A 13,565-nucleotide genomic window follows, 5' to 3' on the forward strand; every position below is an offset into this window, starting at 1 on the left:
CAACCTTTAATTGGATTGAATAAAAAAAGAAAAAACAAATATAAAGAAAATGAACTCTATCATAAATCAAATTAAAATTTATTTAAAATTTAAAATTATAAGAAAGAAATTTACTTATCATAATTTTTTAATAAAGGTGTTACATAAGTTTAATTTGAGTTTTTACAGTAGCATTCTTAATTCTAATAGTATTAAATAATGTATATAATAATAATAGTACAAAAATTTAATCATTTCCACATCACATTTTTTAATTTTAAAACTATTTGTATTTATATATAATTAATATTTAAAAATAATAAAGTATTCATGTGCAATGAATTTGACAGTTAATATTAGTAAAAAACTCTAAATACCAAAAGGATACTTTAGTCATTTCAAAAAAAAATAAAAAAGGAATAGCAAGGGACAAATTCCTTCCTTTAAAGAGAAAAATGTCGGGAAATTGAGAGCTACAAAAGAAGACTGATAGATCTATGGATTGGGATTTGGGAGTAGCTTTACTTAATGACAGATATCGATAAGTTGGAGGCTTTGGTGGAGTTAATAGTGATAAGAAGTTGAGCAGGGAGTCGAAGAGATCGTATCCACGCAATGAAAGGGACGTATGAGTTGTCCTTTCTCTGTTTCTCTCCCTTTCCATGCTTTGTCGTTAATGCTGAAAATGATCCTTCAATTATTTCGTAACGACATAATTGTAACTTATAACATCCACTCTACCATCTTTTAGAGGTGACTCAATAACTTTAAAATTTTAAAATAAAATTATTTAAATAAAGTTTTTTATTGAAATTTAAAAAAATTATTAAAATTTAATTTTTTTAACTTTTTGAGATATAAAATTTTTAATTAAATTTTTAGAATCAAGCTCTTATGATATTTTTTTTTAATTCATAATATAGTCAATTCATTTAATTTTTCTTAAAATATTATTAATTTTAAATAAGATTTTATTAATTTTAGTCTTGAAAAACTTTTTTCTCTTCAAATAACACTTATTAGAATTGTTAACATTATTCTAAGAGCAACAAAATGCGTTTGAAAAAAATCTAATCTTTTTATATGATTAAGTATGTCGTTTATACTTTTATCTTTCATTTGTATAATTTCTTTTAAATTTTTTAACTCTAAAAATAAATCTAGATTATCAATATCAAAGTAGTTGTTATATTTTATAGAACATTCAAGATCAGGCAATATATTCTTTTAAATAACTATCGTCTAATGACTTCAACTTTTTATCACTAAATAGATAACTAAAAATATTTTCATATATCTTAAATTGTTCAAATTGAATACTTTAGAGTGAAAAAATTACTTGATTTAATATATTTACGAAGTAATTAATTGTAAATGATTCTTCAAAAGATCTTGTTATTTCATTATAAACATTTTCATCAAATTGTTTTTTTCTTTTTGACAATTGATATGTGTATCATGAAATTTAGGTTATATGTTCATTTTAAATGCAATTTCTTTAGAAGAAATCATAGCAGATGCAAATCCTTAGTTGATTAAAAAATTAATATTTATTAGGCACATAATTAGAGAAATAAGAGAGAGTATGCTATTTTATTAATTTTCTTTTACTTTTACATATTTTTAATAGAAAATGAGACCAATAATTAAGAATTAATAAAAATATAAATGTGAAAAGAAATAAATATTTACAAAACATGAAAGAATAATTTAATATTTTATTAATTATTTTAATTTTATATATTTTTAATATAATTAATTATATTATAATTATTATAAAATTATGAAAGCTCTTCAAATTTGAAGTCGTAAAGACCTTCCATGGGTAAACCGGCCCTGCCATCTACACTCTACGTCAAAACGGTTTCAGCCAAGTCTTGTCACTAAAAGAGCAGCTAGTGGCAACATTGACACTTGCTTTTTTAGTTAATTAAGCATTTGGTACATGAGTTACAACTAAATTTTTTTAAAAAAGAAAATAAAAATAATACATTTTATTCGCAGAATTTTCGATGACGTGCTATGTTAAACTTTGAGTGTGTTCAAAACTGCAATCAACTCATTTTCTTTTCTCTCCACTTGTTTGCTTCTTACTAAACAACGAATGTTTTTTTTCTTCACCTTTGTCTTTCCACTTCTATTTTTTCCTTTCCATCTTATAAAGCACAAAAAATAAGCCTTTTTATCACCAATAAATAAATACACATGAAAAGTGATATTATCAAGTCTTCAACTTGCCATTGACGAAGGATGGTGCAAGAAAATTCAAGGACAAAACATTAAAGTTGGCACCAGTCACATTCAATCATTATGATGCATTTATTATTCAAGAAATTTATTCCTCCATTTTTTACTTTGTGATGAAAGGATTTTAAGACCTTTCCTTATTTTTATAGTCTCCATCCATTCGCTACCTTTTCTTTTTTCCTTTCTTTTCTTTTGCTTAAATTCTTAACAAAAATGTTATAATTTTAAATATTTTGTTTCTAATTTAGGTGCAAAAAAATAAAGAGAGAGACGATCAAAGAAAGGAAAAATGAAAAAATGATCTTGTTTTCTATTTTTTATTTTCCGTCTCCGTTTTATATTTTATAATAATTTAAAAATAATTACTAAATATAAAAATTTGACTAATTAATTTATGTTCTTAAAATAAGAATTATAACTGCCGTGAGTGTAGCGCTGGGAAAATTAATTAGTAATCGTATGGAATGAGAAAATACTAAAAGAAAAGGGACAAAGACTTACAACTTGCCTTTTTTTTCTTTTTCTTTTATTGTAAAATGGGACTGATATGGGCAGAGACCTATAGGAGAGTTTTAATTTATAGTCCAAGAACTTCAAACTAGAAAATTATAGTCCGCTCTAAATATGTAAACAGTGTAAATGGTAACGGGTAAAATGTCTAAAATGCTCATTACATAAAAAGGATGAACACATTAGTTTGTCAATAACTCTTTGGGAATTTTGTCAAACACTTTCAAATTTCACAACTCAAAAATGTTAAGTTCTCACAAAAAATTTTGAAACTCAAAATCTTAGATCAAACATGGGTTTATGGTTTTTAAACTGATAAACAAATAAGAAAAACTGACTCAACAACTCAACTTTCATTTTTTCTTCCCATCTTTTGGCCTCACTTTGAGTCACCCACCAAAATACAAAGATGAGTTTATGATTTCTCTTCACAAGTTGATTCTGAATTAGAGTGCCAAAAATCAATAAAAAACTAGAGCATTTGAGCAATTAAGTCTAGATTTTGAGAGGGTTTTAGCTTATGGTTGGTTTAGAAATACTGAACCTTTTATTTCTCTTGTGAAAGAAGTGTAGATTATCCTAAAAATGTTACCACATCATTAAAGTAATGAAAACATTAATAATTGATTAATGACAGGATTTATGTATCAAATGTAAAATATTTTTTTAAATAAATTATTTATTTCAAATACTAATGAACTCATGTAGTATTGTAAATAAAATTTAAAAAAAAAGAGTATTTTCGCTAAAAAAGAAAGCTGATTTTTATAATAGTTATTATGACTTAATATTCATTTTGCTTTTCATATAGGGCCGGCTTAGATGGAGAGGACATAATAATGAATGCTAATGACTTAAATTAGTTGTACCTTTCACATAGGCCACAACAATTCAAGTCATCGTAGAAATAAAAGGTCTTTGGCCAGTCAAATTATTATATTACATCTTAAAAACTTTAAAAATTTTATTATTTGATTTACAGGAAGTTTAAACAACGATTTGATTAGAATCATTCAACTTAATTATTTCAAATTCATGTTTTTGTTTCTGTTAAAAGATATATCTGACTTATTTCCTATTTTTGTCTCAATTAAATTCTAACTAGCGACAAAGTTAAGATTTGAACTTTGGAAGAAAGGAATGTGATAAAAGTAACATATAATTAAATATAATTAAAAGATGAGAAAAAAAACAGTAAATGCAGAACCGCTTTTGATAAAAATATTGTAAAAAGGATTGCCAAATTCGAATTAAAATAGCAAGTCTAAATTTCTTTTGAAAAGTAAAAAAAAAATAATTTTGAACATTGTAATTCATATTCCAATAAACACTCGAGTAAACTTAAAGTCTAACTAATAATTCTAATTAAAAATATAAGTTGCAAAACTTTCAAACACACAAAAAAAAAAAGATGACAGCTTGAAATAAAGGAATGATTTTAACAATAAGATTTTCAAAATTTAATTTTTCACACAGATTAGAATGTGAAACCAAAACTTAGTCAACCTGAAATATAGGCAAGAGGCACATGGTGGTTTGATTGTTGCTCTTCCTACAAAGATGAAATTGCTGAGAAACAGCTGGAAAGAAAAGAAAGACAAAGGAGACATTGACATACCCAATAGCACGAGAAAATTCTGACAAAGACTTGAGCTTTTCTTTAGAAAAAAACAAAGACTTAGACATCGGTTCAATTATTGTACTAGCATGAGAAAATGTTAACAAAAGAGGACAATGACTTGAGCTTTTCTCAAAAAAAAAAAAGAACAAAGACTTAGACATCGACTCAATTATTGTACTAACTCAATTAATTTTTTAAGTCATATAAGAATAAAATAATAAAAACACTTTTGGATTAGACTTAATAATAATTGTAACTGTGTACTAAAAAAATCCCTTCTGAATGAGTCGTTTCACTTTACATACCTCTCCTTTTTTTTTAATTGAAGAAATATACCTTTTTAGAATTGTGTTTTTTTTTTTTTCACAAATCTTTTTCCTTATACAATTCCCACCGAGTAAGCCGTTGAGTTATGTCTCTCCTTCAGGAAATTTGGTGGCAAGTTTTCATGAAAGAGAAAACCAGTAAAGGAGCCTCTTTAATAATAAGATATTTTTAATTTCCATAAACCACTATCATTAGAAAATGATTTGGTTCAAAATTTTTTGTTCATTATATTTCTAAATTATAATCATATTAAATATTTATATTTATATATAATTATTATTTAAAATGAATAAAATAAAATATTCACTTGTATTACCCCTTACAATAAATACTAATGTATTTTAAACATATTTTTATACAACACACTAGTACAAATAATTTTTTATTTATATTTATCATTTTATTATACTATAATCAGCCTCAATTGATTTGAGTTAGAAGTTAGAATTGTATCAATAATTCTCGCAAAATAAAATTTGATTGAGTTCAAGCGCTTAAATTTTGAAATTGTTCTCAAGCTTAATTATAAACATCCGGATGATTCCATTAAATTTGTGGACTTAACTTAATTGCCACCATGAATTTCGATTTCGATTTTTATGAAAAGTATAATTTAATTAAATCAGTCCTTATAATAATAATAATAATAAATTCTTTCAAATGTTTGATTGCTCTTTCCTCATCAATTTCTTGCCTTAAAAGGTTTGCCCTTCGTTATAACTCTCAAATATTCCCATTCCTCTGCAGCCTAGCCAAAAGCCAGAACTTCGTCCTTTACTTTTCTTTACCATTCCGATCTTAATTATGTTTACTCCTTTGTTCATTGATCCTCGAAAACCCTTTCCAGTACTTCCCTGTTCGTTTTCAGCTCACTTGGTTAGTATTAGTCCCTCCTTTCCTTTGTTCTGTTTCCAGTCAAGCCTTTTACTTTGATTCTCTGTTTATCAAATTAATTCCTCAGCTTTTTCCAGTCTTTGAAAACAGTTCCCGATTTCTCACCAGTTTTATATCGCGCTCGGTATCATCATCGTTGTTTTTCGTATTGTTTGGGTCTGCTCCCTTGTTGTCTCTGCTAGTTCATGATTTACTGTTGAAACCGAAAATTAAAAAAAACCCTAAAAATATGGAAATTCCTAGTAACTGCGCTGCCAATCTCGTTAGCGAAATTGCCAAATTCATGTTCTTCCAAATTAAGCGTCGTATCAGTTATGTATTCCACCATAAGAGAGAGGTTGAGAATTTTGAGGAAAAAGTTCAGAGGTTGAAAGAAAGAAGAGAGAGAGTGCAGCATGATGTTGATGCTGCTAAAAGGAACGTTGAGAAGATAGAGATCGGTGTCGAGAATTGGCTGATCAAGGTGGACAAGATGATCGATGAAGAGGCGAAAGAAACGAAGGACCTTGAAGACAAAGCAAAGAACAAGTGTTTCATTGGCTTGTGTCCCAATTTCAAGTCGCGTTACCAGCTTAGCAAGAAAGCAGAGAAAGATGCCAACGCTGTTGATGTACTCCTCCGGCAAGGTGAATTTGACAAAGTATCTTACCGTGATCCTCCTCAAGCCATGGTGTATGCATCTCCAAAAGATTTTGAGGCCTTTGATTCAAGAAAGCAGGTTTTTGACGAGATCATGGAGGCATTGAAAGATCCTAGTATCAACATTATAGGAGTGTACGGGATGGCTGGTGTGGGCAAGACCACACTTGTCAAAGAAGTTGCTAAGCAAATCAAAGGGGATAAGTTATTTGATTCGGTGGTTATGGCACATGTAACTCAGACTCTTGATATACAGAAAATGCAAGACCAAATTGCAGAGCCATTGGGTTTAAAAATAGAAGAAAAGAGTGTGGCTGCAAGAGCTAGTAGATTGCACGAAAGACTGAAGGGAGAAAAGAAGATTCTTGTTGTTTTAGATGATATTTGGGCAAGATTAGAGCTGAATAAAGTGGGAATTCCTGTTGGAGATGAACATAAAGGATGCAACATACTGCTTACGTCAAGAAATCTCGATGTTTCATTGAATGGTATGGATGTTCAGAAAAAATTTCGAATCAATGTTTTAAAAGAAGAGGAAGCTTGGGAATTGTTTAAGAAGATGGCAGGGAACGGTGATAAAAGTCCTGAATTACCGTCTATAGCGACTGAGGTAGCTAAAAAGTGTGCTGGTCTGCCAATCGCCGTTTCAACGGTTGCAACGGCTTTGAGGAATAAAGATTCATTTGAATGGGAGGATGCTTTGCGGCAACTGCAGAGGCCTTCCTCGAGCAACTTCAGTGAGGTACCAGAAGAGGCATATGCAGCTATAGAGTTGAGTTACAATCATTTAAAAGGTGAGGAACTCAAACAGACTTTCTTGCTTTGCAGTCTACTTGGTCATAATGTTGCTATTCAAGACATGCTGAAATATAGTATGGGTTTGGGTTTGTTTCATGGTGTCAACACAGTAGAAGAAGCAAGAAAAAGATTGTTAACGGTGGTGAGTAAGCTCAAAACCTCCTGTTTGTTACTTGATAGTTACACCGAACTGCACTTTGATATGCATGACCTTATTCGTGATGTCGCCATATCAATCGCTTCTAGGGACAACCGTGTCTTTGCATTAAACAATGAGGATGTTCCAAAAGATTGGCCAAATGTAGAGGCAATGAAAAGTTGGGACAAAATTGGTTTGCGTTATGCTATTAATCTCAAGCTTCCTGATCAATTGAAATGTCCGAAACTTACATTTTTCTATATGGGTAGCAGGGATCCTTCGATGGAAATGCCAACTAACTTTTTCAAGGAAACGAAAAATCTTAAAGTTCTAGATTTGACTGAAATGCATTTTCCGTCCTTACCTTCATCCATTTCTCTACTATCAAACCTTGGAACATTGTGCCTAGATCAATGTGTGTTGGGAGATATTGCCATTATTGGAGAGCTCAAGAATTTGGAAATTCTTAGCCTTTTGGATTCTGATATTAAAATGTTACCTGAGGAAATTGGAAAGCTGATTAAGTTAAAGTTATTAGATCTACATGGTTGTACCAAACTCAAAAGAATTACACCCGGCATCTTATCTAGTTTGTCTAGATTGGAAGAATTGTACATGGGTAACAGTCGTGTTCAATGGGAAGCAGAGGGACACACTCAACCAAGCAATGCCAGTTTTGCTGAATTCAAGGCTTTGTCTTGTTTAACCACCTTAGATGTTTGTATCCCTAATGCCAAGATTATTCCAAAAGACTTGTTCTTCGAAAATTTGCAAATATACAGGATTTTCATAGGAGAAGCATGGGATTGGGATGGTCAGATTGGATACTCGAGGACAAGGACAAGGACACTGAAACTCAAGCTAGATACAGGCATTGAGTATCTAAGTTATGGATTGAAAATGTTATTGAACAAAGCGGAAAATCTACATCTAGATGAAATGACAGGTGTCAAGATTTTGCTACATGAGTCAGAATATAGGGAAAGTTTTCGAATGTTGAAGAATCTTCATATCCAAAATGGTGCGTTGGTCCAATATATCATTAAAGATAATGATATTGTTGACAAAATTGAGTTTCTTCAACTACAGTCCTTGATACTTCAGGATCTGCCAAAACTCATTAGCTTTTGCTCTGAAAACAACAGTTCGACTTCTATTTCTCCAAAAGAGTTGCCACTTTTCAATGACAAGGTATTTAATAATTTTTCGTTCACCCAATGCCATATATTTGTCTCAATTCCAACTTGGTTTATATTTTATATTCATCTTAACAATATTTCTCCAAAAAATAAATAGGTTAAAGGAAGTGATATGTTATACTTGTTCTTCTATAAACTCTTATATGATAGCTATTGTCTTAATTGGTAGGATTGATGGTTTAACAAGAGATTTTATATATATTCTAATATTTCTAAAATTATGCCACTTGATATTTTACAGACAATTATAATACACACAATATATATATATATATATATATTCAAAGGCATATATATATATATATATATATATATTAATAAGATGATTTTTTTTCATGTGCTAATTAAAAAATCTTGTTACTTCTTATGATCATTCATTCCTTTTTGATCTCTTGATTCTCCTTAATTTTCTGTCCACTCTTCTTCCACCATTTCCCCACTCCCCAAAAACATAACTTTGTACTTTAATTATTTTTAAGAAATAAATTATAATTTATTTATGTAACATTTATTTATCTTTTTCTTTCACCCGCATTGCGGGTGGCATTCGGCCAGTATTCTTCAAACTACATATTTACACATTAGAATATCAGGTTATGACTTTAGTACCATCTTAACGTCCCTTTAGTAGTTAAAGAGCTGTCATCTGGTTTTCTTGGTTTTTACCTGTTGCATCGTGTTAGGTTTCAGCCAGAACTTAATCATCGTATAGGGGCTGTTTCTTTTTGCGGGTGCTGCCAGTTTCCTTTTGAGCAGGTTGTATTATTTTGCAATTGTATAGTTATTGACTCTTCTCTAAGCTACTTTTGATGCTAAAAGGAGTCTTTACCTACTAAAGTATAAGACTCTTCAGGGCATTCTAGTTTTTGTTATCAATAAATTACCAACTTTTTTTAAAAAAAGAAAAAACCGTCCTGTTTTTTTCTTAGCTAATTAGTGTCTTTGATATTATGGATTATGAATGGAAATGTTGATTTTAGTGTATTTTATATAAAAAATATTAATTTTTTAATATTTTTTATGATTAATTGTTTTAATGTAAAAAATAAAAATGTTATATATTTTCAATAAAATTTAATTCAATAGATATTTTACAGTTATTAAAATAAATTTATTATTTTAACAATAAAATAGTAGGTGACAAACGTCACACATGACCTTTCACAGCATGTTATTTGGTATTAATTCAAACTTCATTGTGCAGATAATGTTTCCTAAGTTGGAGAAGCTGAAACTATCCTCAATCAACATTGAAAGGATATGGCACTACCAACCTCCCAGAGGGTCTTATTCGATGCAAAATTTGACGAGCTTGATCATTGAGGGGTGTGACAAATTAAAGCACATATTATCCTACTCTATGGCTGAATGTCTGCAGCAGCTCCAAAGCTTTGAGGTAATTGGTTGTAGGTGCATACAACAGATAGTAGCAATGGAGGAGATAAAAGAAGATGGAAAAAGAGCAACGATTTCATTCCCTCTATTAAACTCCCTAAAATTAAAGGCTCTTCCGAAACTCATCGGATTTTGCCATGAAAACTATTTTCTTGAATTCCCATCCTTGAAGATTCTAGAGGTAGAGCACTGCCTTGAATTGAAGGGATTCATCAACAAATCTATGAGCAAAGATATCACTATTGGCAGTACTACTGAAGCGCTGTTCAATGAACAGGTGGGTTTCTTAATGTGCTCTGCATTTTCTTTTCTTAGCGATTTGATTTCCCTTTCACTTGCAGTTGGAATTATCGCTGCTTATGATCATTTTTACATTGGCTGGTAGGTTGCTTTTCCCAACCTGGAGAAAGTGACAATCTCCCATTTGAGGAACGTGAAGAGGTTATGGTATAACCAACTTCATACGGATTCCTTTTGTCAGATGAAAGAATTGAAAACTGAGTACTGTGATGAGTTGTTGAATATTTTTCCATCTTCTGTACTGGGAGTATTTCAAAGACTGGAAATACTAACAGTAACTGACTGTGAATTACTAGAAGAAGTGTTTGAACTCCAAGCCCAAGAGTTAGAAATCAAAGATACATACGATGTGACCTTCCAATTAAAACAAATGTATCTCCTTCGTCTGCCAAAGTTGAAGCATGTTTGGAATAGGGATCCCCATGGAAATATTTCTTTTCAAAATCTGCAAGGAGTAGATGTTTGGCAATGTAGGAGTTTGAAAAGTGTCTTTCCATTTTCAATAGCCAAAGGTCTTCCACAACTTGAAAGGCTTTTAGTTCAAGAATGTGGGGTGGAGGAGATTGTTTCGAAAGGTGAAGGATTAGAACAGGAAATTTGGTTTGAATTTAATCAGTTATCCTCCCTTATCCTTTGGATTGTGCCAAACTTGAAATGTTTTTACCCAGGAATGCACACCACTGTGTGGCCGGTGTTAAAAAATTTGAAGACATATGGGTGCAAGGAGATGGAGATATTCGGGCAGCTAGAGTCTAATATGCAGAAACCACTTTTCCATATTGAAAAGGTACAAGCTTTTACCGTTCCTTTGGAGATGTTCATACATTTTTCTGAAGTCATTCAGTGCCTTAATAATGTACCTAATTTTTTATTGGTAAAATAGAAAAAAATTAAAATAATCTTTTGTTTTGAATCTTATGTTATGTTTTAGTTCGCAAAAAATTATTAAAAGGACCAGGTTATTAGAAGTTTTTGGTTATAACATAAGGGGCCGTTACTGCACCCTTTAAGTAACTAGCTTTTATTTTACATATAATTTACAAGTGACTAAACTGTAGGTCAAGTATTAAATTTTTTTATGAAAAAAATGAGGGATACGATACTTAAATTTTCATATAAACTAACAAATTTTTTATTTAATTATAAGCCAATAGTATAGCTAATTATAACTAATAAATTAGTTTGATAAGTTAAACAATAAAAAATATTGATTTTGCTTAGATGATAACTTTAGTTTGTTTATTTTTAATCGTAATTAATTTCTTTAGTTTGTTTATTTTTAATCATAATTAATTTTATCTTCTATCTTTTGTTTCTACTTTTTAATAATCCTTTATGAAGTAAAAGTGAATGATAGAAAGAAAACAATAAAAATATCAATCAAAATAATCTCTCGAATTATTTAAGGCTGTTATTTTATTTGGAGCAATCATCCTAATGAAAATTGCCGACATGGCAATGGTTCTATAAGCTCGCTCATGTTAGAGTAGTGGTGGATAATATTAGCTGACATGTCATATACATATATAAAACAAAAATTGACATTGTAATTACATATAAATAAATAAAATTTACAAATATTTAAAAAGGGAATATGAAAGAAATTTTCCAAAAAAATTAGATTAAATCATCTACACCAGCAACCTGTTGCTTTCTCCATTTTCCCTTTTTTTCTTCTTCTTCTTCTTTTTTAACGAGAGCTTCTATAAGTGAAAATTTTAGTATGGTTTGAAGGCTTAATTTCAACATTATGGGTTCAACTTCTTACTGTTTGTTGACTTCTCAGGTCATCCCTCAATTGGAGGTAGTGTGGTTAAGTAGTGATGACATTGCAATGATATGTGGTGGCCAGTTTCCAGAAAACCTATTTTGCCATATAAAAGTTCTTGGGATTTCTTGCGAATCAGCTATTTATCCATTTTCTTTCCTCCGAAGATTTTACAATCTAGAAGAGCTTCTGGTGGGTCATTGCAACTTCAAAGAGCTGTCTCCTTCCGAAGGAAATGTTGGTGAAGAGAAAGAAGTCTGGATGCTCCCAAAAATTAAGAAGTTAGTATTGTACATGTTCCCTAGGTTGACACAGCTATGGAAGCAAGAGTCACCACTGGGTCATATTTGTGCAAGGCTTGAAACTCTTGACGTTTGGAGATGTGACAGTTTGATTAATTTAGGAGTATCATCCGCATCTTTTGAAAATCTTACAAGTTTATATGTCAGGAACTGCAAAGGGATGGTAGAGTTGATTACATCCTCCGAAGTCCAAAGTTTGATGCGTCTTGTCACAATGAGTATAAGAGAATGTGAAATGGTGAAAGAAGTAGTCGCAAGCGAGGCAGATGATGAAGCAACGTATGAGATTATTTTCACAGAGTTGAAATGTTTGGAACTTCATTGTTTAGCAAGCCTCAGAAGCTTCTGTTCAGGGGATCACACCTTCAAGTTCCCATCATTAGAACAAGTAATTGTGAGTCAATGTCCGAGATTGACCAGCTTTTGTCAGGGAGCTATTAGCACACCGAAACTACAAAGAGTACAACTAGCAGAAACAGACCATAATGGGCGTTGGGCTGGTGACCTTAATGTCACTATAGAACAGTTATATATGGAACAGGTACTTTCTAATTTCATTAAACATATATAAATTTATCACTTGCATTATTTTCCTTGTAGCCTTCAAGACCTGTTTGTATACCATCTAACGTTGAAAATGCTAGTATCAATGTTTCACCTTTTGATATATTGCTCCTCTTGTGATTATAGAATGTTCAAATTTTTGAAGAAGAAACTGAGGATACCATTTAGTTGCCCCAAGCTGGAATAAGGCTACACGGTGTTATACAAGTGAGACACTATTGTGATTGCAGAATGCTCAAATTTCTTTCAATTAATTGAAGTAAGATGGTGAGTTCGTAAAAAAAGAAGAAACAAGTCAGATGGTGAGTTCAACTTGCAGTTACTTTACAGAGATAGGGTCCTTATAGGCTGGAAATGCATTTGAAGAAGTATGGCTTGTCTGCTGCCATGCCTCATATCAGTCAAGTTTCTCCCTTGCAGTGTTCGTCCGCCTAAATTTCATATCCTTTGATTTTCTTGATTTTTGGTGTATGTCCATACCTTGGAGAAGACTTTGGTGTCTGTAATAGATTTGTTATAGTTGAGATATTTTGTGTTTAAATGAAATTATGTGTACATCACTCATTAGTGGGACTCGTAATTAGTTTCTAGAATTGATATGATTCAAATTTAGTTTTATCCAATTTATCTTCGTTTTCTGCCCACTGTTTTCAGAGTGTTAGAATCATCTATTGATTCAAAAGATAAATATCAAAATGTTCCAAATATTTGAGTTCAAAATAAGTTCCTAAGAAAATCAAAATGTTCTCATTCGGCCTCAGAGTGTATGTTCCCTGCTTTCTGTAAAGTATCCTGCTCTGTTTTGTTCAATTGCTTCTCAAAGGTGGATTCTTATGTGTCACTCTTGTTAGAAAGAAAACATGGGAAAATAATATACTTGTAC

At 30.9% G+C, this 13,565-nt stretch overlaps 1 protein-coding gene across 2 annotated transcripts; it reads left to right on the top strand.

The window, feature by feature from the left end:
• On the top strand, window positions 5,393–13,320 carry LOC18599631 (disease resistance protein At4g27190). 2 transcript variants are annotated; one of them, XM_018122387.1, is made up of 6 exons: window positions 5,393–8,345; window positions 9,558–10,025; window positions 10,134–10,623; window positions 10,717–10,835; window positions 11,835–12,659; window positions 12,809–13,320. In XM_018122387.1, the coding sequence occupies exons 1-6, from the start codon at window positions 5,808–5,810 to the stop codon at window positions 12,848–12,850; spliced, it is 4,482 nt and encodes a 1,493-aa protein (XP_017977876.1). In that variant the 5' UTR covers window positions 5,393–5,807; the 3' UTR covers window positions 12,851–13,320. The 2 variants fall into 2 exon arrangements, with proteins under 2 accessions (XP_017977876.1, XP_017977875.1); XM_018122386.1 differs by having other exon boundaries at window positions 10,134–10,835.

The sequence above is a fragment of the Theobroma cacao genome, chromosome 5 (assembly GCF_000208745.1).
Source record: "Theobroma cacao cultivar B97-61/B2 chromosome 5, Criollo_cocoa_genome_V2, whole genome shotgun sequence".
Classification (NCBI taxonomy): domain Eukaryota; kingdom Viridiplantae; phylum Streptophyta; class Magnoliopsida; order Malvales; family Malvaceae; genus Theobroma; species Theobroma cacao.